Source organism: Vulpes lagopus, chromosome X (genome assembly GCF_018345385.1).
Source record: "Vulpes lagopus strain Blue_001 chromosome X, ASM1834538v1, whole genome shotgun sequence".
Lineage (NCBI taxonomy): Eukaryota > Metazoa > Chordata > Mammalia > Carnivora > Canidae > Vulpes > Vulpes lagopus.
The window spans coordinates 79,231,466-79,256,484 of record NC_054848.1 but is presented as its reverse complement, the minus strand read 5'-3'; the positions used below and the strand labels follow the sequence as shown (position 1 = coordinate 79,256,484).

Genomic DNA, 25,019 nt, shown 5'->3' with positions numbered 1-25,019 from the left:
CTTAAAATAAAATTGGCACATCACAAAATTCTTCTAGATACTTTCAAGGTTTCTATAAATATTAACATTTGCCAGTTATAATTGGCAACAATTTATAATCATATATATGCAGACAATCAGGTAAGAGATAATTAACTGCACATGGCATATTAGTAGAAAAACTAAATATCGAAGGCCTCAGATTTTTAACTTTCAATCTAATTGTTAAATATTATTTTTCCTGCAAAAATGAATAAACTCTACTCTCATCTAAATATTCATTCCAGTAAAATGAAAGTTGACATATTCCAACCTTTTTTCTGTCTCTTTTTAATGATTCCAGTAAGATGCTTCTTCAATGACTCAACAACATGTCCTTCATTTTTTATATTTTGAACAAAAGGATGATGAAGCATGTTTGCAGAAGTAGGACGAAATAGGAAATTTTTTATCATGCACTTTTCCATAAAATTGTGGAACTTACGAGACCTAAAAGAAATGAGTCAAAGAGAAAAGAACATCTTCAGTCCTGCCCTATCTTCTCACAGCCTCACACACATGCCACTTTGCAAGTTATAGTTTTGGAAAGAGTTGCCTCTAGTTATAATTGTCTTTTCAATTGTCATATGTCCTGCAGCTTGACAATATACATTGTACAACAATACCACTCAAACCTCAGATGAGCCAGAGCCAATGGCATTTAAACAGTAGTATAAACTTCAAAGAGTTCGGAAGTATGTATACGGTAAAAAGTTAAGTGGAGTAATGGCAATGGAGTGGTTAATGTGATATATGTAGGCCATGGGACTAGATTGGTCAGCCCACAGTAGTCATACTTTGAAGCCTGACTGTTTCACTTGACTATATGCATTTTAAGCTACATAGTTGTAGATGCAATGATCTACAAAGGTGTAATGTCAATAGCACTAGGACTAACTAATCTTATAAAATGGCCCATGAAAACAGGTGTGTCCAGGAAGACTGAATCTGTGGGAAGGGTTAAATTGAATCACAAGGAAAAATGTCAGTATTCAAATCACAGCCACCACTTCTACCAGGGCAAGTAATAAATACTAATAAGCAAAAGCTTCTGACACTCAATCAAAAAGCTTCAGTGTAAAGGCTTCCCAAGTTTAGTTGGCCTGTAGCACCCTGAGAAAACAAATTCGTTTCTCTAGGTCTGTGGATGTTGAGTTTAACGGGCTGAACAATTGAGCTGTATATCACAATCGCTGACTGCCTATCTAGGCACAGTGAGAAATGTCACAAATGATTTCTATTGGTCCATGCTATTAATGGAGAAACAACTGTACATGCCATTAATTCCAGAGCAGTAATGTCATCATAATATACCATGGACCTCCCACTTAATGTATTAGTTTTTAGGATATACTGTGCAACAAAGATGTTGAAACAGGACTATGAAATTGATTAAAACTCATTTGCTACATAAAAAATGTCAAGATAATGTGTTTAGGAGATTAAATGATTCATCTTTACCATCCACTGGATTTGACTTTGGGGGCAGATTCCCGCAAAATAACAAAGAGGGCTTCCAAGGGCTGAAGGTTACACAGGGCTGTAAAGGAAAATAGATACGTTTAGAATGAATGAGAAGGGTAACAAAAAAGCACACTCCTCATTCCAGAGGGGTCTCTCAGTGTTCTTTCACATATCATGTTTAATAGACACTAAGAAATAAATAGATACAAAATTATGTAGTTACAGGAAAAGCTCATTTTAAGGCAAACAGTCCATTATATAAGATCCTCACACTTCAACATCCTGAGGTGCAGAAAATAATAAACTACACTGGATAAACATTTCAGGGATCCCTGGCTGGCGCAGCGGTTTGGTGCCTGCCTTTGGCCCAGGGTGCGATCCTGGAGACCCAGGATCGAATCCCACGTCAGGCTCCCGGTGCATGGAGCCTGCTTCTCCCTCTGCCTGTGTCTCTGCCTCTCTCTCTCTCTCTCTCTCTCTCTCTCTCTGTGACTATCATAAATAAAAAAAAATTTAAAAAAAACATTTCAAAATCTGTGATTGGTGATTTCTATCTAGAGAAGTAAACCAAAAATGGACGCAAATACTCTCCTGTATTTTTTGGTGTAGGTATCTATAGATATAAAATTGAAATATGTAATTATAGGCTTAAAGTGTCAACCAAACTAGTACCTAAACACAATAATATATAAAGAATAATTTAGCAGTCCAAGAAGATGAGAAGAATCTGTTTTGGAAACTGACAGTCCTAGGAAAAGAGGTAGATATAGTGTAACTATTAAAAACACATCCTCTAGAGTAATATAATCTGGGTTCAAATCCTAGCTCTTCCTTTATGACCTCAGGCAAATTATTTAACCTATCTGTGCTTTGGTTTCTTTATCTGAAAAAAAAAAATCAAGAATTCCTTCAAAGAGTTGCCATGAGGATTAACCTACATGTTAAACTATCTGGCACAGAATAGGCACTTAATAAACATTAACTACTTGTATTGTAAGAAAAATTTTAACTATCTGAAACTTCAAGTCCATGCCAAATTGGAGGACTTCCATTCACATTTTGAAATATACAGCTATACAAAGAAAAGTCTATTCCATTATGTGCTATATAAATTCATTACCTTATTGATCTGAGGAATTTTCTATAAGCTTTCTTACAAGCATTTAAATATATGTCTGCAGCAGCCCGGGTGGCTCAGTGGTTTAGCGCTGCCTTCAGCCCAGGGCCTGATCCTGGAGACCCGAGATCAAGTCCCATGTCGAGCTCCCTGAATGGAGCCTGCTCCCTCTGCCTGTCTCTCTCTCTCATGAATAAATAATTTTTAAAAAATCTTTTAAAAAATAAATATATGTCTGACTTCACTTATTTCCTCTTGACTTTTGGTTAAACAAAGCTGGCAGTGCAAAAAATCTCCAAAGAAGAGTCATAGTTTAAATTTATTTTTTCTTGATATATTTTTTATTTCATTGAATTTTTAATTTTAATTCCAGTATAGTTAGCATACAGTATTATATTAGTTTCAGGTGTAGAATATAGTGATTTAGCAATTCTATACATTACTCAGCACTCACCATGGTAAGTGTACTCTTTGATCTCCATCACCTATTTTACCCATCGTCCCACCTACCACCCCTCTTGTAACCATCAGTTCTCTATAGTTAAGAATCTGTTTCTTGGTCTCTCTCTCTCTCTCTCTATCTGTCTCTCTCTGTCTCTCAGCTTGTTTTGTTTCTTAAATTCCACATGGGGCAGCCCAGGTGGCTCAGCAGTTTAGCGTCACCTTCAGCCCAGGGCCTGATCCTGGAGACCCAGGATCGAGTCCCATGTCGGGCTCCCTGCGTGGAACCTGCTTCTCCCTTTGCCTGTGTCTCTGCCTCTCTTGCTCTCGCTCTGTCTCTTTGTCTCTCATGAATAAATAAAATCTTTTTTAAAAATTCCACATAGGAGTGAGATCATATGGTATTTGTCTTTCTCTGACTTATTTCACTTAGCATAATACTCTCTAGCTCCACCTATGTTGTTGCAAATGGCAAGATTTCATTCTTTTTTATGGCTGAGCAATATATATATGCCACATCTTTATCCTCTCATCTATCAATGGACACTTCCATAATTTAGCTATTGTAAATAATGCTGCAATTAACATAGAGATGCATAGATACTCTCAAATTAGTGTTTTTGTAGTTTTTTGGTAAATAGCCAATACTGCAATTACTGGATCATAGGGTCATTCTACTTTTAACTTTTTGAGGAACCTCCATACTGTTTTCCACAGGGGCTGTACCAGTTTGCATTTCTACCAATATTAGAAGAGCGTTCCTTTTTCTCCACATCTTAACACGTTTCATCTAATATTATAACTGTGTCATTCATGTAAGGACAATTTGATATTAATGACTCTTTTGAGTCATCCTTTCTTCTCCAAAATGCATTATCTAGAAAAACTACAATGCCAATCTGGCCTCTTATAATAGTAGGAAAAAACTCCCCAGGGTTATTTCTTTAGAGTGATATAAAGGCAATTGTCCAAAGGTCAAGATTCTTTCAATTACATAGGTATAAATTAATAAAGGTATAGATTTATAATTGAGGGCAGTATTATCCCCAAGCTAGAACATCAGGATCAGGGGTGCCTGGGGGGCTTAGCTGGTTAAGCATGCAACTCTTGGTTTTGGCTCAGGTCATGATCTCAGGGTCCTGAGATTTAGCCCTGCATCAGGGTCAGTACAGAGTCTGCTTGAGATTCTCTCCCTCTTCTTCCCTGTCTGCCCCTCCCCCAACTCATGTGCTTGATCTGTGTGCACACTCACTCTAGTGCTCTCTCTTATCTCTCAAATAAATAAATAAAATCTTTTAAAAAGATCAAGATCATATTTGATTATCTTCATTCCTTTACTCTGTCCAGTCACCAGATTCTGTTCTTTAAACATATTTTAAGTGAGTTTGTACAATATTAAGCAGTTTTCATTTGTTAACATTTGAGTATCACTCAGTCAACTAACAACATCCCCAAGGATCAAGAGTTAGAGCATAGACTAAGGAAAGTTTCATTAAGGGAAATGAGAAGTCCACAAAGGAATGCAGTACAGGATGGGTTCAAGAGGGTGAGTACAAGAGCTATGTCAAACAGTGGATGTTTCCTAGAGAGTCTAATCTTAGGAATGCCAATAAATGTTCCCTTTACCCCATATCTAACATGCTTAAATATTTCACCATTAGAGTCTCATTCCTTTGAAATAGCAAATCTCTTTTAAAAATACATTTCATAGAGGGTATAATACTAAGTGAAATAAGTCAGAGAAAGACAAGCACTATATGATTCACTCATATGTGGAATTTTTTTTTTCATATGTGGAATTTAAGAAAAAAAAAAAAAGAATGAACCCAAGCACTTAAAAAGGTCCTGGTATGGACTGGTAACAGGTCTTTCCTCCTCTGAGAGCCTCTACAGCTTAAGTTATTTTCCCTTTCTTTTTACTTTTCTGGGAGAGACTCACCAAAGAAAGAACTTTTGTTATCTGAACCTCAGAGACAATTATCATATAATTATCACTTTAGAGGGCCACCCCCTCTGAGATGATAAGTATCAAAACATGGAGGATTTCTGCAGTTAAATTTTTAAAAAATATTTTATTTATTCATGAGAGACACAGAGAGGCAGAGACACAGGCAGAGGGAGAAGCAGGCTCCATGTAGGGAACCTGATGTGGGACTTGATCCTGGGTCTCTAAGATCACGCTCTGGGCTGAAGGTGGCGCTAAACTGCTGAGCCACCCGTTCTGCAGCTAAATTAATGACAATTATTCCCATCCCATCCAAAGTTAATACTCCAGGCAATACAGGAGGCAGGCGAAAGGCCAATGTTTTAGTAGTGTGGCTATTTCAGGTTGCTCATAACCAAATTTGTAGTATTCCAATTACTTATTTAGGCGTGTTGGTCCTATTTTCTCTCATTGTAAATTAAAAATTTCCTGGTCCTCACACACCTTTTGTAAGAAGTTCACTATCTGTGTACTGTGTACAAAATTCCTTCTCTGTACTCCTTTTATGAGTTATCTCTTTACCCCTTTTCCCTCCCATGATTTATTTAATACTTTGGAATGACAAAGTGAAACAAAATAAAGATGACCGGGAAATACAAACCTTCAAAATGTAGAAAGCTAGTTTTTTTTTTTTTTTTAAAGGCATGCTAAGAAACATTCAGAAACAACAGAAAAATATACTACTTGATGCAGTCATGTATCCTAAATAAATATATGCATTAGTACTCATATGAAATACCATATTGCGAAGAGAGAAGAGGAAGAAGAAGGAGGAGGAGGAGGAGGAGGGAAGGAGGAAAAAAATAGGAAGAATGGGATGGGGAAGGGAGGGATGAGGAGGAGAAAGAGATAGAAAAAAGAGGAGGAGAAGCTTCTGCTTAATCTAATACAATCTAACCATGTTCACAAAAACAAATAATCAAGATATGAGGAGGAATAACATGCATCTCCCTAGTCTTATTTCAATTCTATATATGTAGTATATAGAGTTTTTTCATTGTTGATTTTTTATTCACCCAACAGAGGTACTTTGTAGTTTTGGGGGGCACTAAAAGAGAGGCAGCAACAACCTGATCTTATCTTTGATACTCTAAGGGACACCAGGGATTATTAACAATCATGTCACCACTATTTCCCTTGAAATTACTCCTATTGGGCTTGAAATACAGTACTATGATACTCCAAATTTATAAAGCTTGTTGGGTGGACATTGTACAGACAGAGCATGCAGGAACATGGGACAATATAGGATCTTCCTAGAAAAGTGGAAGCAAAGAAATTCCACCCCCATTTGCCTGTTTCCCAACAAACACTCCAGGCATTTCTCTTCTCATCCAACAGTAGTAGGAATGTATTCATTATTTATATCCAAGTTCATTTCAATTTCACATTCCTATCAGAAATCAGTGTCCTGAGAGAACAGGATGTTGACAGAACATTTAAAAGATAGAGATAAGGGAGGAACAAGAGAAATTGAACCTTCTGAGCAATTAAGGGCACTGGAGTGGCTAAAATGAGCAAGGAAGGCACCAAAGGTGAGCTCGAATGACTATAAATGGAAAAAAACCCACAAACCCCTCACTTCCCAAGGCTGAGGATTGGTTTAATTTCAATGAAACACTGGAAGATTTTCTTTTTTTAAAAAAAATTTTATTGGAGTTCAATTTGCCAACATATAGCATAACACCCAGTGCTCATCCCACCAAGTGCCCCCCTCAGTGCCCATCACCCAGTCACCCCAACCCCCCACCCACTTCCCCTTCCACAACCCCTTGTTCATTTTCCGGAGTTAGATGTCTCTCATGTTTTGTCACCCTCACTGATATTTTCACTCATTTTCTCACTGGAAGATTTTCTTAACTACCACAGTCTGAAGCAGTAGCAGTGTGTGGCTATAAATGTTCTAGAATCTAAATATGCCACCAATCACTATGTACTGGGATGTCTTTAGATTCTCATTATCAGGGCTGTCAGTACCAAATACTACTGAGGGTAAATTGAAACAACACTCAACAGCCTAAAATAATATATCATAAGTGAAAGGCACAGACTCTTTATATATACATCTGGCCATTCTGACTAGAACATTTCATAATCACTGAAAAGGCCACCATTTACAGTTTGGCAATAGTGTGGCATCTGTGTGGCCAGTACAAGCTGACTGGTACGAGTGACAAATTTATACAACATGCTTCCCAAACTTTTTAATAAATAAACATTTTTACTCACGAGGAGCCCCCTCAGCCATTTCAATGGCAGTGATTCCCACGGACCACACATCACTCTGCAAAAGAAAGAAAATGACCCCCAGAAGTCACTTAACAATGGGACACTAATAGTATTTAGAATCTCAAAACAATTTTTGGTTGGGGGAATGTCAATGTGAGATACATTTTATAGGTTTTCTACAATAAGCTTTCCTTATAGGCTGGCATTATAGGAAGATGTTATCTGAGTTTGTGATTAGACATTACTGCACTACACAATAGGATGATATGGGATAGCATTCAGGGTAAGGAAAATTCGTCTTGAAGTCTTGAATGTATTGCTATTGTTGCTTTAACTGAAATATCAAAAGTAGCTTGCTGTGAAGAAATCATATCACATAGATGTATTACCTGTGCCATCTTAGGTAAATGATTTAAATCTCTGTACCTCAGTTTCTCTCTATGTAAAATGGAGATAATAATGATATCCACCTCATAGCATGGGTATGAGTATTAAATGAAATAACATATAAAAGCACTTCAGTCAGTTCCTTGAATATAGCAAATTGAGAATATAATTACGGTTATTCAAGGAAATTAGATTTTAAGAGGCTCATATCCTCACTATTAACTGTACTTTGGTTTTTAGAATGCAGAAAGGCACATGGCTGGAAGTACACTCTCTGGCTGAATGACTCCTACACAAGTTAACTGAATTCTGAGAATCTCAGTTAATGCATTTCTTAGCTTCAAAGATTGTTGTGATGGCATAAGTTGAAACTTTCTTTCAATTTACACGGGGCTAAAAAATTAATTAATAATTAATAAATAATTAATATAAGTGAAAGTCCCTGTAATACTGCTAAAAGTTGTACAGGTAGAATGATTTTTACAGCAAGAGTAAAAGATTTTTACAGCAAGCCACTTAAAAGAACATTGTGCTTCCATAGTCTCCATAGCATATAATAGCACTAAACTATAAGCTCTCAATAGATCTGCTTGCAGATCAAGCAGAGGGCATTTAAGGGAAAGGGAAAAGAGATGAGACTTGAATTAATCAACTTCAAGTATTGAGTCCTAGGTTCCACACAACGAAAACCACAATGAATTGTTTGGATGACTTACGATGTGAAGAGTCAGTGTGGTTTTTCCAGTCTATAGCAAATGGATAGTTTTCTTTCCACATTAACTTTTTGAAATGTGTATGTAGATATATATTGTCCAAATTGCAGTTTCAGTGGAAATTTTAATAAATATCATGAATTGTTACTTAATTTGTCTATTCCACTGATTTTCAGCGGTTTGGAGGTGAACCATGACAAGGATTTTCCCCATTATCCTGAGTAACCAAATCACTATTTTTTCTTTCTAGAGCTAAGTTACTGTGGGGATTAATAATTGGCTTTACATTCATTCGCTTTTAAGTTTACAAAGTTCTCTGCCCCTGGAAGTTAAATTTCCATATAAAGCCACATAATATAATGTTTTCCCCAAGAAGTTGCAAGCAACATGAACTAGACATTCTTCCTCAAATGTAGATAATTTCCAATGGCCTACTTTGTCTACATTCTTAGAAAATATATTTATGCATGTCATCAAACCACATATATGAATAGCAGCCAGTATTTCTTGTTAGAATTTAATGTGAAAGGAGTTGCCTGCTTTTAAATCTTTTATCATTTAAAAATAAACGTTAGTCAAAAGTCCTTTCCAAACTTTGATTCCCACTATCTGAATCCTCACACTTACTCTGTAATCATAGGAACGTCTCGGATCTTCATCACAGTCAATCACCTCAGGTGCCATCCAGTATGGTGTTCCAATGAAACTATTTCTCCTCCCATTAGTTCTGCTCACCTGGGCACTCACTCCAAAATCCACTGCAAAATTCAGCATATGTCAAAATAATTAATCAGTAACAAAAAGCTCAATAAGTTATTGCTTTAACTTGGAAAGCCAATACAAAATCCACAATGGATAACAGATTTTCATTCCAGCCCAGAAAACTTTACCATGAAGTCTACTCCAGGAATACTGGGAAATAGGCTGTTGCTGCTATTTATGTTGGAAAGAGACTCAGAAGTGTTATTATAAATCTACAGTAGGTTTGGCTGAACGTTTACCATGAATATTAAAAATAAAGTTCCATCAGTGTACCCTGAACCTCTGAAGTGATAACATATGTAGTGTTTGGACCTGCCACCAAGCTGGAGGAAGACCAACACTATAAGCAACATCTAAGAAATCTAAAACCTATTCGTAGTTTATTAGGAAGCTCCGCTCATGACATTAGAAAGTCCTATTACACCAATTAAAAAAAATAGTTTTCTGCTAATATTTAGTTTAAGTTCTTCTACAGATTTTCAGAATCAGATGCAGATATTTACTGTTGTATCTATTTCTTAGTTTAGACTATAAAAGTTCAGTCTTCTATTCATCTGTGGGACACATTATATGAAAATATTTAGTATGGTATCCTCAGTAACAGACAGAAAAAAGGGCTAAAGTAGACTGGGGTTATTTAGTCCAGAAAAAATAAGATGAAAAATGAAAGTAGATGAATTTTTTTCAGGGATGAAAAATGAAGTAGATTTTCTAATTTAGAATGGTTTCCAGGAATCTAGAGGATGGAGAACAACACTGACTGAATCGTAGTTTGAAGAACTTAGGAGAAGAAATGAAAAATTAAAAAGTTAAGAGCTTAAAGTAGTCTTTAAGGAAGGACTTAAAAACAAGAGATATCTGGGACCCCTGGGTGGTTCAGTGGTTGAGCATCTGCCTTTGGCTCAGGGCATGATCCCAGGATCCAGGATCAAGTCCCATATCAGGCTCTTTGCAGGAAGCCTGCTTCCCCCTCTGCCTATGTCTCTGCCTCTCTCTATGTGTCTCATGAATAAATAAAAATAAAATAAAATAATGAAAATAAAAGATTCTTTAAAAACATGAGATATCTGTAATATGTTAAAATCATCATTGGGTATTGAACAATCTCATTATTTCGATTTTTTTAGGAGAGTACTTTAAATCAGAGCTCAGCTTTCTTACTATCCCTGAGGGCCAACTTTAAGGGCCAAGAAATACCTATGAAGTCCATGAGCTAATATATATTACATTCAGGGAAGAAAATGAAAAGGGAAGACTAGAATAAAGAGTGATGGATGGAAGAAAAAGGAAAATTAAAAGCTTGAAATTTAGATAAAATTAGAGATGAGAACTCAACAGGGGCATAATTTAACTTTTCTTTAATGACCTAAGGACCAGAATGTAAGGATTATTGATCGATTGCAATTACAATATGATCACTTTCCAGTCTCTTTCCTTTCTAGCACTCCCTGTGATGCCCTTGGGTTTGCCTTCTGCAACCTTCTTATAAATATGCTGCTTAAAAGTATACTGGAATTTAAGAAATGTTTCAAATGTATAAGAGTTGTATATGAAATAAGCCTGATTAAATTCTAACTAAAAGGTCTCTCCTACAGAATAAAGTACATAAGCTTTAGTGTAGGGACTTTGTGACAGAGTTTTCAGTGGCTCTTCATTTACTTACAATATCTCTTCTGTGTTGCAAATGGTTGAGTTGGCCAGAAACTTGACTCAAATATATGGGAGTGCTACCATATGTGAACATAGTGTGTATGTAGCTTTGTGACAGACTCTGTATCCTGACCATTTGAATGTGAGATCAAATTCCTCTTGTATATTTACACAGTGTCTTAAAATTGTGTTGCTAGCCTTATAGCTTTTAGAAACTTAATACATAATACATTTTCTTGAAATTGCTTCTTTTCTTATTTCAAGAACAATTATCCACAAGCTTCTTTCACAAATATTCAATGAAAACCTTCCAATGAATGAACAAAATCCCTGCTGTAATTATAGTTGCTTATCAGGAAAATGGGAACTATCATAAGGTCATGCTAGAGACATGGTAGCTAAGAATTGATTATCATTTAAAAATAATACAGGATTTTGGGACCCCTGGGTGGCTCAGTGGTTAAGCGCCTGCCTTTGGCTCAGGGCGTAATACTGGAGTCCCGGGATCGAGTCCCACATCGGGTTCCCTGTATGGAGCCTGCCTCTCTCTCTGCCTATGTCTCTGCCTCTCTCTGTGTGTGTCTCTCATGAATAAATAAATAAAAATCTTTTAAAAAATACATGATTAAATAACCAGTGATTCATATTCTATATCAATGAGGTTATCTGACATTGCCTAGTACTACTATTATTCATAGGGTATTATTTTAAAACTAACAATATTTATTTTAAACATTAAAGGATGCAATAAATTGTTTCCTGTGTGCCTGTGAGACAATATGTGTGTTATTTTAAAATATATTATGCCATTTTGAATCCTGGAATAGAAAGTCAGGGACTTTCTGGCCTTTTGATTTCTAATTCTAAACTTGATTTGGATATTATGGGAGTAACTGATATCAGTTCTTTATATATTTGAGGGGAAATTCCAAAGAAGCAATGTGTAGTTAAGTCATTTAAAAGTTCTTTGATATTTTTTGGTAAATATGGTTTTGTGATGTGGAAGAACTGTCTTTTTGTTTCCTTGTCCATGGCACAGAAACTTGCACATAATTAAGATGCAATTCAATTATTGCAATCAATCTAATACCTATAACTTAATAGAGAGTAAAACAATGATCAAAATGGAAGCTTTCCATTATTATTTCAGAGTTGTTTTCAACCACATGATTTCAGAGAAGCAGTTAAAGGTGCATTTTTCTCCTGCTCCATCTCCCTCCCTAAACAAATTTTCAAAGTTTGACTGGTTTTGTAAGCAAGGAAAACACAGCCTAAATACGTAGAAGATGTTGTTAGTGACATGATTAAAAAAAACAACAACACATAGTATCTTAAAAGGGTTCTTCTTCATTAAAATATCTGGGGCCTCACTTAAAGTACTATAAGAACAAACTTACCAAGTTTTACTTCAGCATTATGAGTCAGGAGCACATTCTGACCTTTGATGTCCCGGTGAATTACACGGTGTGCATGAAGATGAGCTAAACCCTGCACATAGATAGATATATAGTTATTTAAAAAGTCACATCAGTATATATATTTTCTCTTTTTCTGGTACCGTTCCTAGTATTTTTGGAAAAGCTTTTGGTAAGAAAAATGGCCCAAATTTGCATTTTCAGACAAAATTCTTTCTTTAGGCTGGAATTCCTACAACCAGTTCCCAGAAATACAACTTTTGGCTATAAGGAAAGGAAAATAAATCAGGACACCCATGAAAGGAAAAGAACACCAAAAAGTAATGTTTGTATACATTGGGCCATTTACCTTCCTTTCTAGTCTCCATATTTCCAACTAACCATAAGAGTGAAGACCTGGACATCTTAAATATCATAGCTCAGCCATTGTTTTACTCTATTCCTCATCCAACCATTTGTTTCATCCAAAATATTTTCTAGTCAACCTTGTAGGCTGAGGAATTGGGGGAATATGGAAATTCATTTTAAAGCATTTGCAATTTGTATTGGCTTACCGTGCTGGCTCCAGCCTATTCACCACTAAAACTAACCTGTGACCTGCCTAACCCCTGACCTGGCTTCAGGGAGATTGCTCTAGATAATCACTGGGGATTAATAATAGAAGTAACAGTAAAAACAGCTAATACTTATGAAATTATGAAATCGCCACTACAATCCTTCGAGGAAGATACTAATATCACCCCATATTACAGTCAAGAAAAGTGCAATCTGGAAAAATTAGGTAACTGATTCAAGCCACAAAGCTAATATATGATGAACCAGAATTTAAATTCAGTCCACAGCTTACACCCAACTATTTATACTATTAGCACAAGTGAATCCAATTAAGATGAGAGGAAGGACATTCTAACATTGTATCAGTGGTGCTATCCACTTCTGTTAATATCTTCCTCTGGTGACCCTGAGTAGTTAAGCCACAAAGAAAAATTTGATTGTGGTAGATTAAGAAGAGTTTTTTCATCCAATTTGGTATTCAAAATAAAGCAAGTTTTAAAAACAGGGCATTATTCAAACAGGGTATCTGTCTGCAAAATGGTTATGGATGGTTTGGGGTCATTCAGTAAAATGCTGACCTTTGTCTTACTTTTTTCTTAATCTCTAACGATAGTGCTACGTTATTGTTTTTTAAAGATAACTCTAAAAATCCAAATAACGTAATTAATATTCCAAATGGTTATTTCCATGATCCATGCACACAACAGTCTAACTCTGACAGCCATTAAAGGCCATGATTTAGAAGGGCCTGACTACCCATCTTGCAATGTACCTAAAGTTAAGGACATCACCTGAAAATCTGCTTTCTCTCTAAAGCCATTTGTTTTTTGTTTGTTTGTTTTTGTTTCTGTTTTTTTCTTGGTATCCTGATCCAGAAGTTATGTTCAGAATCTTAAACCATTTTATATTGGCAGGTATAAGGTACACTGCATATATTGCTTCCAGGTGTTTTAAGGCCAGAGGAGAATGACTATATGAAGAGTTACCTGAAGAATTTCTCGGCAGATATAAGCAATCCAATCTTCTTTCAAACTCTGATTTCTGGTCATTCTCACTACATCAGTGACTGAGCCTGCTGCACATAACTCCATCACCATCTGCAGGGAAGCCAGCAAAGTGTCAAGAATTAGAAAGTAATTCTCTGAAAATATCTGGAGGGTTTTAGTCCATATGACTTGTATTTATATGTGATGTTTAGAGATTAAGACATCGCAAAGGCTGGCTCAATTGTCTGGTGGAAGTCTCTAAAGGCTAGTGGAATTAAAGAGTTGGAACATATCCAAAGATCTGTAGAAGGAGGAAAAGCAGGTACTACACCAGGGATATTTAACTAGGAGGTGGAATTTGATCTAAGCCTTGAAGGATAGATAGTATTTTAACATACTGAGAAGGAAGAACATTCAGTTTATTGAAAACAGAATGATTACATGCCCTTAGAAATAAGCTTGTATGGGAGGCAAACCTGAGTGATGACCAGAGTGCAAGGAGAAAGACCATCGAGGGAACAATTTCATTGCAAGTGAAAAAGCAGGAAAGAAGGATCTCAAAGGAATTTATACATCGAAATTAAGACGAGATTTGTTTTTATTGTTGTTTTTATTTTAAATTCTAGATTATTTTTCCCTAAAATACTGGCAAACTACGATTCCAAGGGGAAAACTGTCAATTACATTCCTATAGAGAATTTTTTTTCCCAAATGATTTATTGCTAAGGAAAGTCTATTTTAAGGCTATTATTATTGATAGCATCTCATTCAGATATTACTTCACTAATAAACTCAATTTCTCAGAAAATTTATCTTTTTGCCATCAATGAATTAGGTGCCCAGCTAGTAAATTTCCTTTCCCATATGAGCTAACTAAAGGATTGGCCAATGAGAAAGAGATTAGGTATAATCAACCCAGGAAACTTTTCTTTAAGCACAGGTTTATGCGTCAAAACTGCTATATAAATATAACAAAACATGTATTTTTTTAACTGTTGGCAAGTTAATTTTTGCTGTAGAATAAGGAAACCAAAAAGATAGGCTGCAAATTATGAATATTTAAAAGTCTACCTTATTTCCTTCTGGAATACTAACATTTTCTTTTCAGGAAATCACTTTTTAAATTTATATTCATTCACAACTAATAGTATTGCATGTGTTTCACCTGAGTATGCTCTCATGAAACAAAAGAAACAGACTAACAAAACCAGTACTACAGATAAACCACAAAAGTTTAATTTTTATTAAACTATATTAACTATATTACATATATGCAAATATATTATATATACATAGCTATAAAATATCTATTTATTATATATAAAATATAAATAAATATATAAACTATTAATTATATTAAATATGGGCACAGCTGTGGTAATGGAAGAAAAGGAAGTCATTTTGAGCCACAACAAACCTGAATTAAAGCCATTCATTCAGATGCACCCTGGAAAATCTTGCTAATATTACCTGAGTCAGAAGAGCTCTAAGGAATGTAAGACATTCTCAATTATTTTCCCAGCTTTGTAAGCATGATGCCCAGCAAATACACTTTATAAATGGTAGTTATTTAGTAATTTACTTACTCCCTATTTGTTTTTATTTACATGGACAAGAAAGTGCAAATGGTCCTATAAAAACTCCTACCTCCACAAATAATTTATTTATCCTTCAGATCTCAGTTCAAGGAAAGTTTCTCAAAGAAGAGTTTCTTGTTCCCCAACTTAATTTAGATTAAGTGCCCACATAGAAGCAAGTTTTTTCCCTTCAGACCATTACCTATTCATTTGTGTGATTATTTGACTGATACCAGTCATTGAAAATGGATTGTAAGCTCTGATGGGTCAGGGACAAGTCTATTCTGTTCATTCATTTACCTCCAAAATCTAGCAGAAGGCATGGAAAATAGATGGTTTTAAATGAATATGTTAAATGATTGAATGAACTGAGTACTGATAAATGTATCCAATAAGGAGACTACTATATAGTCAAAAGGAAAAGACTTGTAAGTAAAAATATATTGAAAGACAAATTTTGTATGCCAAAAATATACCAGTTGCTGTTAAAGCTGTGTGGTAGTATTTCATAAAATGTCAACTGAATTGTCAGACAATAGAGGATATAATCAACTGGACATTTGGAAGAAAACAGGGCTAAAGAAAAGATTCGAGGTTCTCAAAGTGTAGTATCCACACCAGTAGCATCAATATCACTTGTGAAGTTGTCAAGTTCAAATTCATGGACTCACATCCCACAACAACTGAATCAGTAACTCTATGGAGCTCAGTCATCTGTGTTTTATCAGGCTTTCAGGAGATTCTGATGCATGCTAAAGTTTGAGAAAAACTATTTCAATTCAATCCCTTGTTGAAAATCTTTCTATAAAAAAAAATCTTTCTATAATGTCCTCAGTCCTGCTTCCTAAAGTCCATTATATGAAGTATAACAGTCTTTCCTTGCCAACTGAAGATTCTGAAAAGTCTGTTATTATTCTGAAAAAGCAATGCTATTCTTTGGGTTTTTAAAAAAGATTTTATTTATTTATTTGACAGAGAGTGAGAGAAGGAGAGAAGGAGAGAGAGCACAGAGGGAAAGGGAGAAGCAGACTCCCTGTTGAGGAGAGAACCTAATGTGGGGCTCTGGAGCTTGATCTCAGGACCCTGAGATTATAACCTGAGCTGAAGGCAGTTGCATAACTGACTGAGCAACCCAGGTAACCCAAAACAATGCTATTCTCGATTTGAACTGGAAATGGAATGTAGCCAGCAAGTGTACACTGACTTCATTTATGTTCTAAGTATTCCTTTCTAAATAAACTTATCCTTGATTAAAGCTCAGTTTTCTTGTTATATGACTATTTCTGCTATAGTGGGAAGCAGCAACAATTCTGGCAACTATAGTGTAAGTTATAGATACCCTTTAAAATTTACATCTCATTGATCAGTAATTTGTGATAGTATAGGCATAAATAGACTAAGAAAAGGATAAGTCAACTAACCATTTAGAAAAGAACTCCTGGGATTTATGTTTAAGCATAAATGCATATACTTAGAAAAACTTAAATGCTTTCATATGTTCATGCCAAATGCTAATTAGAATTGATATTTATCCAGTCATTATTTGTAAGTCTATTAGATAGTCTTCTTAGCCATACCTCTAATTTACTAGCAAATGTACATAAAAAGTTAAAAGCAGCAAAACTATATTTGAAAAGAAATGTTTTCAATATTCCCAGTGTTTATTTGAGCCCTCCCCTATTTTGCCCTAAAGCCTCTTGACAGGAATTTAAGTTTACTGAAATTATTCCATATTTTTCACTCTCACATCCAGGAATCAGATTATATTTTGTCATACTACTTTGAGCAGCTGAGTCCTTAAATTTTCCTGTGGACAAAATTGACATCTCAGCTTATTAAAATGTATTTCCTCAACTGAGACTTAGTCTTAGGAAATAAGATCAAGGTAATTAAATACATACCCAAAGTTGGTGCCTCTGACCAGGAGGACTCAGCTTGAAAAAAGCACCATAGAAGGACACAATGTTTTTGTGGAAAGAGTACTTCTTCAACAGGTTGAGTTCAGTCCTGAGATCCTCTTCCTCATCCTGAAGAATAAGAATAGAAAATAGACAATAAAGCCCTTAAAGCTACGCCAGTTAATGACTATGGGATCCTAAACTACAGTAGAACAAAGGAAATCCTATGGCTACCCATTGTATCACACAGCAGTTGATAATAAAATCTCAACTAGGATTGTCAGAGAATGGAGACCCCTGGTTAACCAGGAATTTGGGGGGAAAATAAAGCTTAATTGAAGATTCTTTAATTCAGTGGTTCTCAAAGTGTGATCCCTGCACCAGCAGCAATGGCCACTGTATAAAGTTCTCGTTGAATAGAATCATTACAATTTTGTTTGTTTATTTTGTAGCAGTTTTATTGAGATATAATTTATATACCATAAATTTATCATTTAAAGTATAAAATTCAATGGTTTTTAGTATATTTACAAAATTATGCAACCATCACCACAATCCATTTTAAAACATTTATATTACCCCAAAAGGAAGCCTCATACTCTAGTTATCACTCCCAAATTCTGCTACACACAAATCCCAGCTTTAATGAACCACTAATATATTTTCTATTTCTATAGACATGTCTATCTTGGGCATGTTATATAAATGAAAATCATATAGTATGTGAACTTTCGTGAATAACTTTTTTTCTAAGATTCATCCACATTATATTACATATTATTATTTTATTCATTTTCATTCACCAATTGGGTTATTTCCACCTTTTGGCTATTATGAATAATGCTACTGTGGCATTCATATCAAGTTTTTTTGTGAATATGTGTTTTTATTTATTTTTGGTATATACCTTGGAAGGAAGTTATTAGGCCAAATGTTAACTCCATATTTAACATTTTGATAAAATGCCAAATCATTTTCCACAGTGCTGCATATATTTATACTCCCAACAGCAATGATGATTCCAATTTCTCCATACCCTCACCAACACTTATTATTTTGTATTTTGTTATTATAACCATCCTAGGGGGTTTCAAGTAGTATCTCATTGTGGTTTTCCCTTGCAATTCTCTGATGGCTAATCATACTAATGATCATTAGCCATTTGTATATGATCTTCAGAGTAATGTCTAATTGAAAATCTTTGCCCCTGTTTTCTAACTGGGTTGTCTCTTTATTATTGAATTGTAAGATTTATATATTCTACATCCAAGTACTTTATAAGGTATATGATTTTCAAACATTTTCTCCCATTCTGTGGGATTATCAAAATTTCCAATTTTGGTAAAGTCTGATTTATTTATTTCTTATTTTATTTTTTATACTCTTGGTGTCATATCTAAGGATCCTTTGCCAAATCCAAGGTCATAAAGATTTATCCCAATGTTTTCTCCTAAGCATTTTATAGTTTTAGTCTCACATTTAGGCATTTGATAATTTTGAGTTAATTTTCATATAAATTAGGGGTGCAAGTTAATTCTTTTACATATGGATATCGAGTTGTCTCAGCATTATTTGTCGAAAAGACTATTTTTCTTCATGAATTGTCTTTGCACCCTTGTCAAAAATCCACCATTGATATACAGAAATAGTCCTTTCCACTGATTGGTATCTCTGTCCTTATGCCTGTACCACACTGACTTGATTGGTTTGTGACTCATTGTATTTTAAAGGTACTGGTTTGATCTTTGCTAATCTTTTATAAAAATATGCTTAAAGTCATTTATACATACATGTATAAATACATAATGTATTTATATATATAAATTATAAATAAAATGTATTTATATATGAAGTAAAATATGTAAATGCTGTACACTCACTGAATATTTTCTTCTATTAGTAGTAACAGTTGAGTGTATATTCCTCTAAACATTTTTATTCCTCCAGAATATATATATCTCACTATTCTGCAACTTGCATGTCTTATTCAATACCTAAAATGCATGTTTCTATATCAATAAACATAAATGTACTTCCTTTACATGGATGCATAGAATTGCACAGAATAAAGATATGCATGTGCCACTCAGGGGACAGATCAGGGCTAAAGGTACTGTTGTTGTTGAGGATTACCTCTATAGTGATAATTGAAGCTATCTTTTTGGATGGGATTGCCAAGGTATAATACATAATTTCAAGAGATATTTTTAGTAGAAGACAGTATGATGTCATGAGAAAAGAGCATCTAGGGGTGCCTGGGCTCAGTCATTTAAGCATCTGACTCTTGATTTTGGCTCAGGTCATGATCTCAGGTTCCACCTAGCGTGGAGCCTGCTTACAATTCTCTCTCTACTCCTCCCCTCTGCCTCCTTCCCTCATCCCCCTCTCTCTCTCTCTCAAAAAAAAAGGGGGGGGACATCTACACTGGGCATTAGTATACCTGGGTTTTATCACTAATAGCTAAAGGTTGGAAATTCACTTAATCTTCCCAAGGTTGAATTTATCTTCAGAAATCTGATGGACATTGGCAGCCATTACCATCTCCATGGAAAATTAGTGGAATCAAATAGGACAATTTATTTAAAGTTCTTTGAAGTCCTTGAAAGAAGAATGTTATAAATGCAAGGTATTATCATACAGTATCTTTGTTACTTGACCTTCTCATTTGCATTAGAGTGTTATCAGAATTATACACCTTTCTCCACTTTTTACCCCAACCTACAAACATCAGCAACTTTTGTTTCTATCATTATTTGTTATAGTGGAGTGAAATAGGAAGCTATTCTCTCTCCCTAAGACTCAGCTCTACCCTTGTACCATGACAACCAAGTAGTTCCCATATGTTCCATAATCTATCTGTAACTATTCTTAGCCAATCGATAAAAAGCTCTTTGCTTCTCAATAATTTAAAAATCATCACACTTGGGCAGCCCCAGTGGCACAGCGGTTTAGCGCCACCTGCAGCCCAGGATGTGATCCTGGAGACCTGGGATGGAGTCCCACGTTGGGCTCCCTGCATGGAGCCTGCCTCTGCCTGTGTCTCTGTCTCTGTCTCTCTCTCATGAATAAATAAGTAAAATCTTTAAAAAAAATCATCACACTTTATGTGTATACAGGTGCAATGCATTGGATAAAATATCTTAAAATGTTAACTTAAGAAAAGTAAGTTAAATTGTTGGGAATTTCCAATAAGCATATAATTTCTTTATGCATTTAGATATCATATCCTTAACTTAAATGAACTTACATACAAGGAACTAACATTCACATATATGAATGACATAATCATTGATGAACACAGGATAGTGCATAATGAAGTTGAGGGTGATGTGAAATGACTCAGGAAGTGATTACACTTGACAAATGGATTTACCACCTGGGTCCTTTGAATTCCTACTTGCTTTAAATTTCAATTGATAATAATAAAAAAGTTCACCTAATACATCTATAAAAGTTCAATTTATATAATCTTTTTAAGAGTACTCTTACTGTACAAAGTAAATATGTTGTAGTATGTAAAGAAAAGATTATTTGACCGAAAAGTATAAGTATTTTTTTAATTAAATTTTTAAATTTGAGTATAGTTGACATACAGTGTTACATTAGTTTCAGGTGTGTAACAGAGTGATTTAACTTCTCTATACATTATGCTATACTAACCACAAGTGTAGGTACCACCTGTCACCATATAATGCTATTATTTTACCATTGACTATGTTCTCTATGCTGCACCTTTCAACCATGTGACTAATTCACTACATTACCTGAAGCCTGTATCTCCCACTCCCCTTCATCTATTTTACCCAACTCCTCACTTCCCCCACTCTGGCAACCATCACTTAGTTCTCTGTATTTATAGATCTGATTTTTTTAAAAGATTTTATTTATTTATTCATGAGACACACACACACACACACACACAGAGAGAGACACAGAGAGAGACAGAGAGAGAGAGAGAGAGAGAGAGAGAGAGAGAGAGAGATGCAGAGACGCAGGCAGAGGGAGAAGCAGGCTCCACGCAGGGAGCCCGACATGGGACTCGATTCCAGGTCTCCAGGATCACACCCTGGGCTGCAGGCGGCGCTAAACCGCTGTGCCACTGGGGCTGCCCTATAGATCTGATTCTGCTGTTTGTTAATTCATTGGCTTTTTTAGATTGCACATGAGTGGAATCATATGGTATTTGTCTTTCTCAGTCTGACTTATTTTATCCTAGTAAAGTGGCTAAAGTTAAGAACACAAGAAATAACAAATGTTGGAAAGGATATGGAGAAAAAGGAACTCTCATGCACTGTTGGCAGGAATGTAAATTGGTATAGCCAATGTGGAAAATGGTATGGAGGTTCCTCAAATAACTAAAAATAGAAAAGAAGACATTTTAATTAAAAATAGTTGAGTTCCTGTCCTGAAATCCAGGTAAAAAAGATACCTTTGACTTCTCTGGGGCAATGAATCAGAAAAGGGCCAACCAGCCCTTGATGAAAAGTATCAAGGAGTTAACCTATATCTTTAGTTCTCCTCAGAATTTCCTTTAATTACCTTGACTTGATGACCCTGGGTGTTAAGGAAAATACATTTTTTAGCTGAAATTAATAGATAGCTGAATATATCTAGTCAGCTTTCATTTTCTTTCTTAGCTTATTTTCTGAAACCCAGTAGAAAAGATAGGCATTTTTAAAATATTTAGCTACAGTGTGATTAGACTTTAAAAATAGTTATGAAATAAATATAAGGCAATGTACTAGGTTCTGAAATATCCCCAAATATTCATAATATATCTTGTAAAAAGTTTGAAATATCAGAGAAATGACTAGCAGCTGCAGAACATTTGTTAACGTTTCCCTGGGATTTTCCAGTAGATTTACCCATAAATATTCAACAACTAGAAAAGAAATCTAGACACCTATTTGTATTTAGGGGAAGGAGACAGGGCATGGTTTCTCCAGCTGGAAATCCAATGACAGGTTCTTTCTTTGTATTTATTGTGTAACAAAGGCAGAAATAAATAAAACAATCAACTTGTAGCATGAGAATTATATAGAAGTTCAAGTTCCAACCTCATCCCAGCATCCTAAGGAAACTCAGCTAATAAGCTCCCTTTGAATTCCCTTAACCTGTTTTCCACAAAGCTAAAAGCTGATCCTTGTGACTTTCATTCTTGCCATGTAGGACCACTGAACTTTCTGCTTTCCCTCTGATGTGGCTTTCCTTTGAAATGGTAACATCATCTGTCATCATATAGAAAAAACCTTGGGAGCTAGCAGTTCTGTACGTACATGGACACTCTCAGTTCCTAGCAAGGCACCATGGTTATGTTTAAAGGAATATGAATTCACAAAGGGTGCAAGAAATAGGAATGAGTTGATGATGTGAGGATAAGAACACAAAGTACATGTAAAAGAGAAGCAAGGGCCAAACTGAGTCCTTTAACTTGTTTCATAGCTTAATTATCAAATAGCTTTTTTTTTTCTGAGTTAGAAAGTTCATGTCCCCAAGCAAAAGTAGGAGAATAGCTGGGCTCCAGACAGCTATGCAGTTGCATTTGATCATATTTTTTGCCCTGTTTATAAGTAGGTCAAATATTCTGGTGCCATTTTACCTATAAGGAATCTGAGGCCAAAAGAGGTAAGACCAGTTTTCCAAGTATTTCTTAGCAATTTAGTGATAGACTTGGGATTTAAACTCATGTGTCTGGACTTCCATATTATTGCTATTTCCATAAATCCCTGACTCAAAGAGATGTGTGTACAAGTCACAAAATTCTTATCCCAAGGGATTCAGGATGATTTAGAGATACTAACTGGATGATCAGCTAACAGTTATTTTTCTTACTAAAATATATAATCAGAGAGTTCTAAGTTACCAATTAGAAAAAATTTTAAGAGTGAGTTTCCCACATAAATACAAACTCCCCCAAAAACAATAAACCAAGATCAGATATGTTTGAAAAGCATTAGTGTGTTTGCCATTCTCAATTAACAGGAAGTTGAGCTTGTGAAAAACACATAAGTACATTATATCCATCAGGCCAAGTGGGTAATTTAAAACTCTCACACACATCCCAGTAACATGATGCTATAGCATTTCCTGGCTCAGGGCCAGTTGATCCCAGAGTAGCCTGAACATCCTACTTTTCGTCAAAAATAAGCAGCTCAAGGATACCACAACTTCCTTTATAATTTCACCCAGTTCTAGAACCAAAATATGTTTCCCCGTGGAAAGAATACCAGAGAGGTTTGGGGAAAGATCTTTAAAGGGACTTATTAACAGAAATGTTTGATGAGACCAAAATTAGTCAAAGATTATATTTTTTATTCCTTAGCCTCTTGCAGCTTCTTGATCTACCAAACCATGTTATTAATCAGCACTCTTTCACTTGGATATGCTTTGTGTCCTGAGATACATTGTAAATAAAACAGGAGCCAGGTACTTATTAGATGAATCATGAAGCTGTTTACCAATACCTTTCTAATATAAATACAAAAGTTTTCTGAATGTGATTGTGTTAATGGAAAAAGTTATTTTAAATCCTGAGATAATATTTATTAAGGCACAAAGGTTTAAAATATTTGAATACCAGATAGCTGAGGAGAAAGGTAAGAAAAAAGATATCAATTAATTATATTGATAAGAGCAGGAATTCTGCCCTTAGGCTCACAGAATATTTTGATAGATCACCGACATCTACCAAAAAAGAATTTTCTTTGTCTGATCTTATTCTAGAGCCAGAAAATTATTAGAGTCATAGAGACTGCTTTGTAAGACAGTTAAAAAGCTTCAAGTAGAAAGGATCTTCACACTCCGTTATCTAATCAAGTACTATGCCAGATGTGTGAAGACTTAGCTTGGATAGTCTGTGGTTTTCTGTCTGCTATTGTTCTTACAATTAAAAAAGGATAGTCTTCCTTTAGCTCATATACAATAACAATGTTGTTAGAATCACAATGGGGGAATAGCCAGTCAGTCTGGAATACCATGTGAAAGGTGTAAAAAAGACCTTGTGCAGGCCAATTCAAGGAAAATTTTTCTCTTGGTTTTATCTCTTTTGTTACTACTCAGCTAGAGGATATATGCTATGCTATGCTCTGTGGATATAATCAATATATATCTATGCTCTGTGGATATAATCAATTCTTCACCTGCTGTCAACACTTACCTGTTCAGGGAACCATTTCTTCTAGCTCCTGCTTTATGACAGATGTTAGTGTTCAAGTACAATGATTGAATCTATGTGAATGAATGTGTTAAAAGATAATATGTTATCACTTCCAGGCAAGAATATTTTAGCGATGTCCCTCTAAAGATAAAGATATAAAGGGTTAGTTTAAAGTTGAAAATTAAAGGAAAGACAGCTTGAGACCTAGAGGGGACTTTCAGTACTCACACTGTATCTCCATCCAACAGACTTTTGATATTTATTCACTCTCACTCTCTTTCCTATTTCAGGTAAAGGGGTCTGCAAAATCAAGAACAAAATGTTATTAGATCCACTGGTACACTCGGAGAATGATTTATTTTTAAATATTTTGTGTTCTTTTGGCACTAAGTGGAAGAGTAACATAATATTATTCCTCTCTCAATTTTCACTAATAATTTTACTTCAAAAAATCAAATTCTTATATATACAGAAACTTGGCACTAAATTCATAGTAACAGATTTAACTGCCATGTTAATGGGAACATTACCATTTGATGTTAGGAAAGTGCTATTTCTCCTTATAAAACAAGGTAATTGAAACTATCTATGGGTTGAACATGCTTTTTAAATATTTCAAAAGTTAGAGTACCTAAAAGGTAAATTAAATATATGTAAAAGATTTTTC

The 25,019-nt window shown here is 35.1% G+C and overlaps 1 protein-coding gene across 5 annotated transcripts in view; it reads right to left on the bottom strand.

Annotated features, from left to right (window-relative positions):
• The window catches only part of NRK (Nik related kinase), a 136,732-nt gene that overhangs the window by 51,968 nt on the left and 59,745 nt on the right, over positions 1 to 25,019 (bottom strand). For all 5 annotated transcript variants that reach the window (XM_041740076.1, XM_041740078.1, XM_041740080.1 and 2 more), the window contains 8 exons: positions 24,581 to 24,652; positions 17,200 to 17,325; positions 13,722 to 13,832; positions 12,163 to 12,253; positions 8,981 to 9,111; positions 7,254 to 7,308; positions 1,480 to 1,558; positions 293 to 468 (listed from right to left, as the gene is read on the bottom strand). In XM_041740076.1, the coding sequence (XP_041596010.1) occupies positions 293 to 468; positions 1,480 to 1,558; positions 7,254 to 7,308; positions 8,981 to 9,111; positions 12,163 to 12,253; positions 13,722 to 13,832; positions 17,200 to 17,325; positions 24,581 to 24,652 (841 nt within the window). The remainder of the gene's footprint in view (positions 1 to 292; positions 469 to 1,479; positions 1,559 to 7,253; positions 7,309 to 8,980; positions 9,112 to 12,162; positions 12,254 to 13,721; positions 13,833 to 17,199; positions 17,326 to 24,580; positions 24,653 to 25,019) is intronic.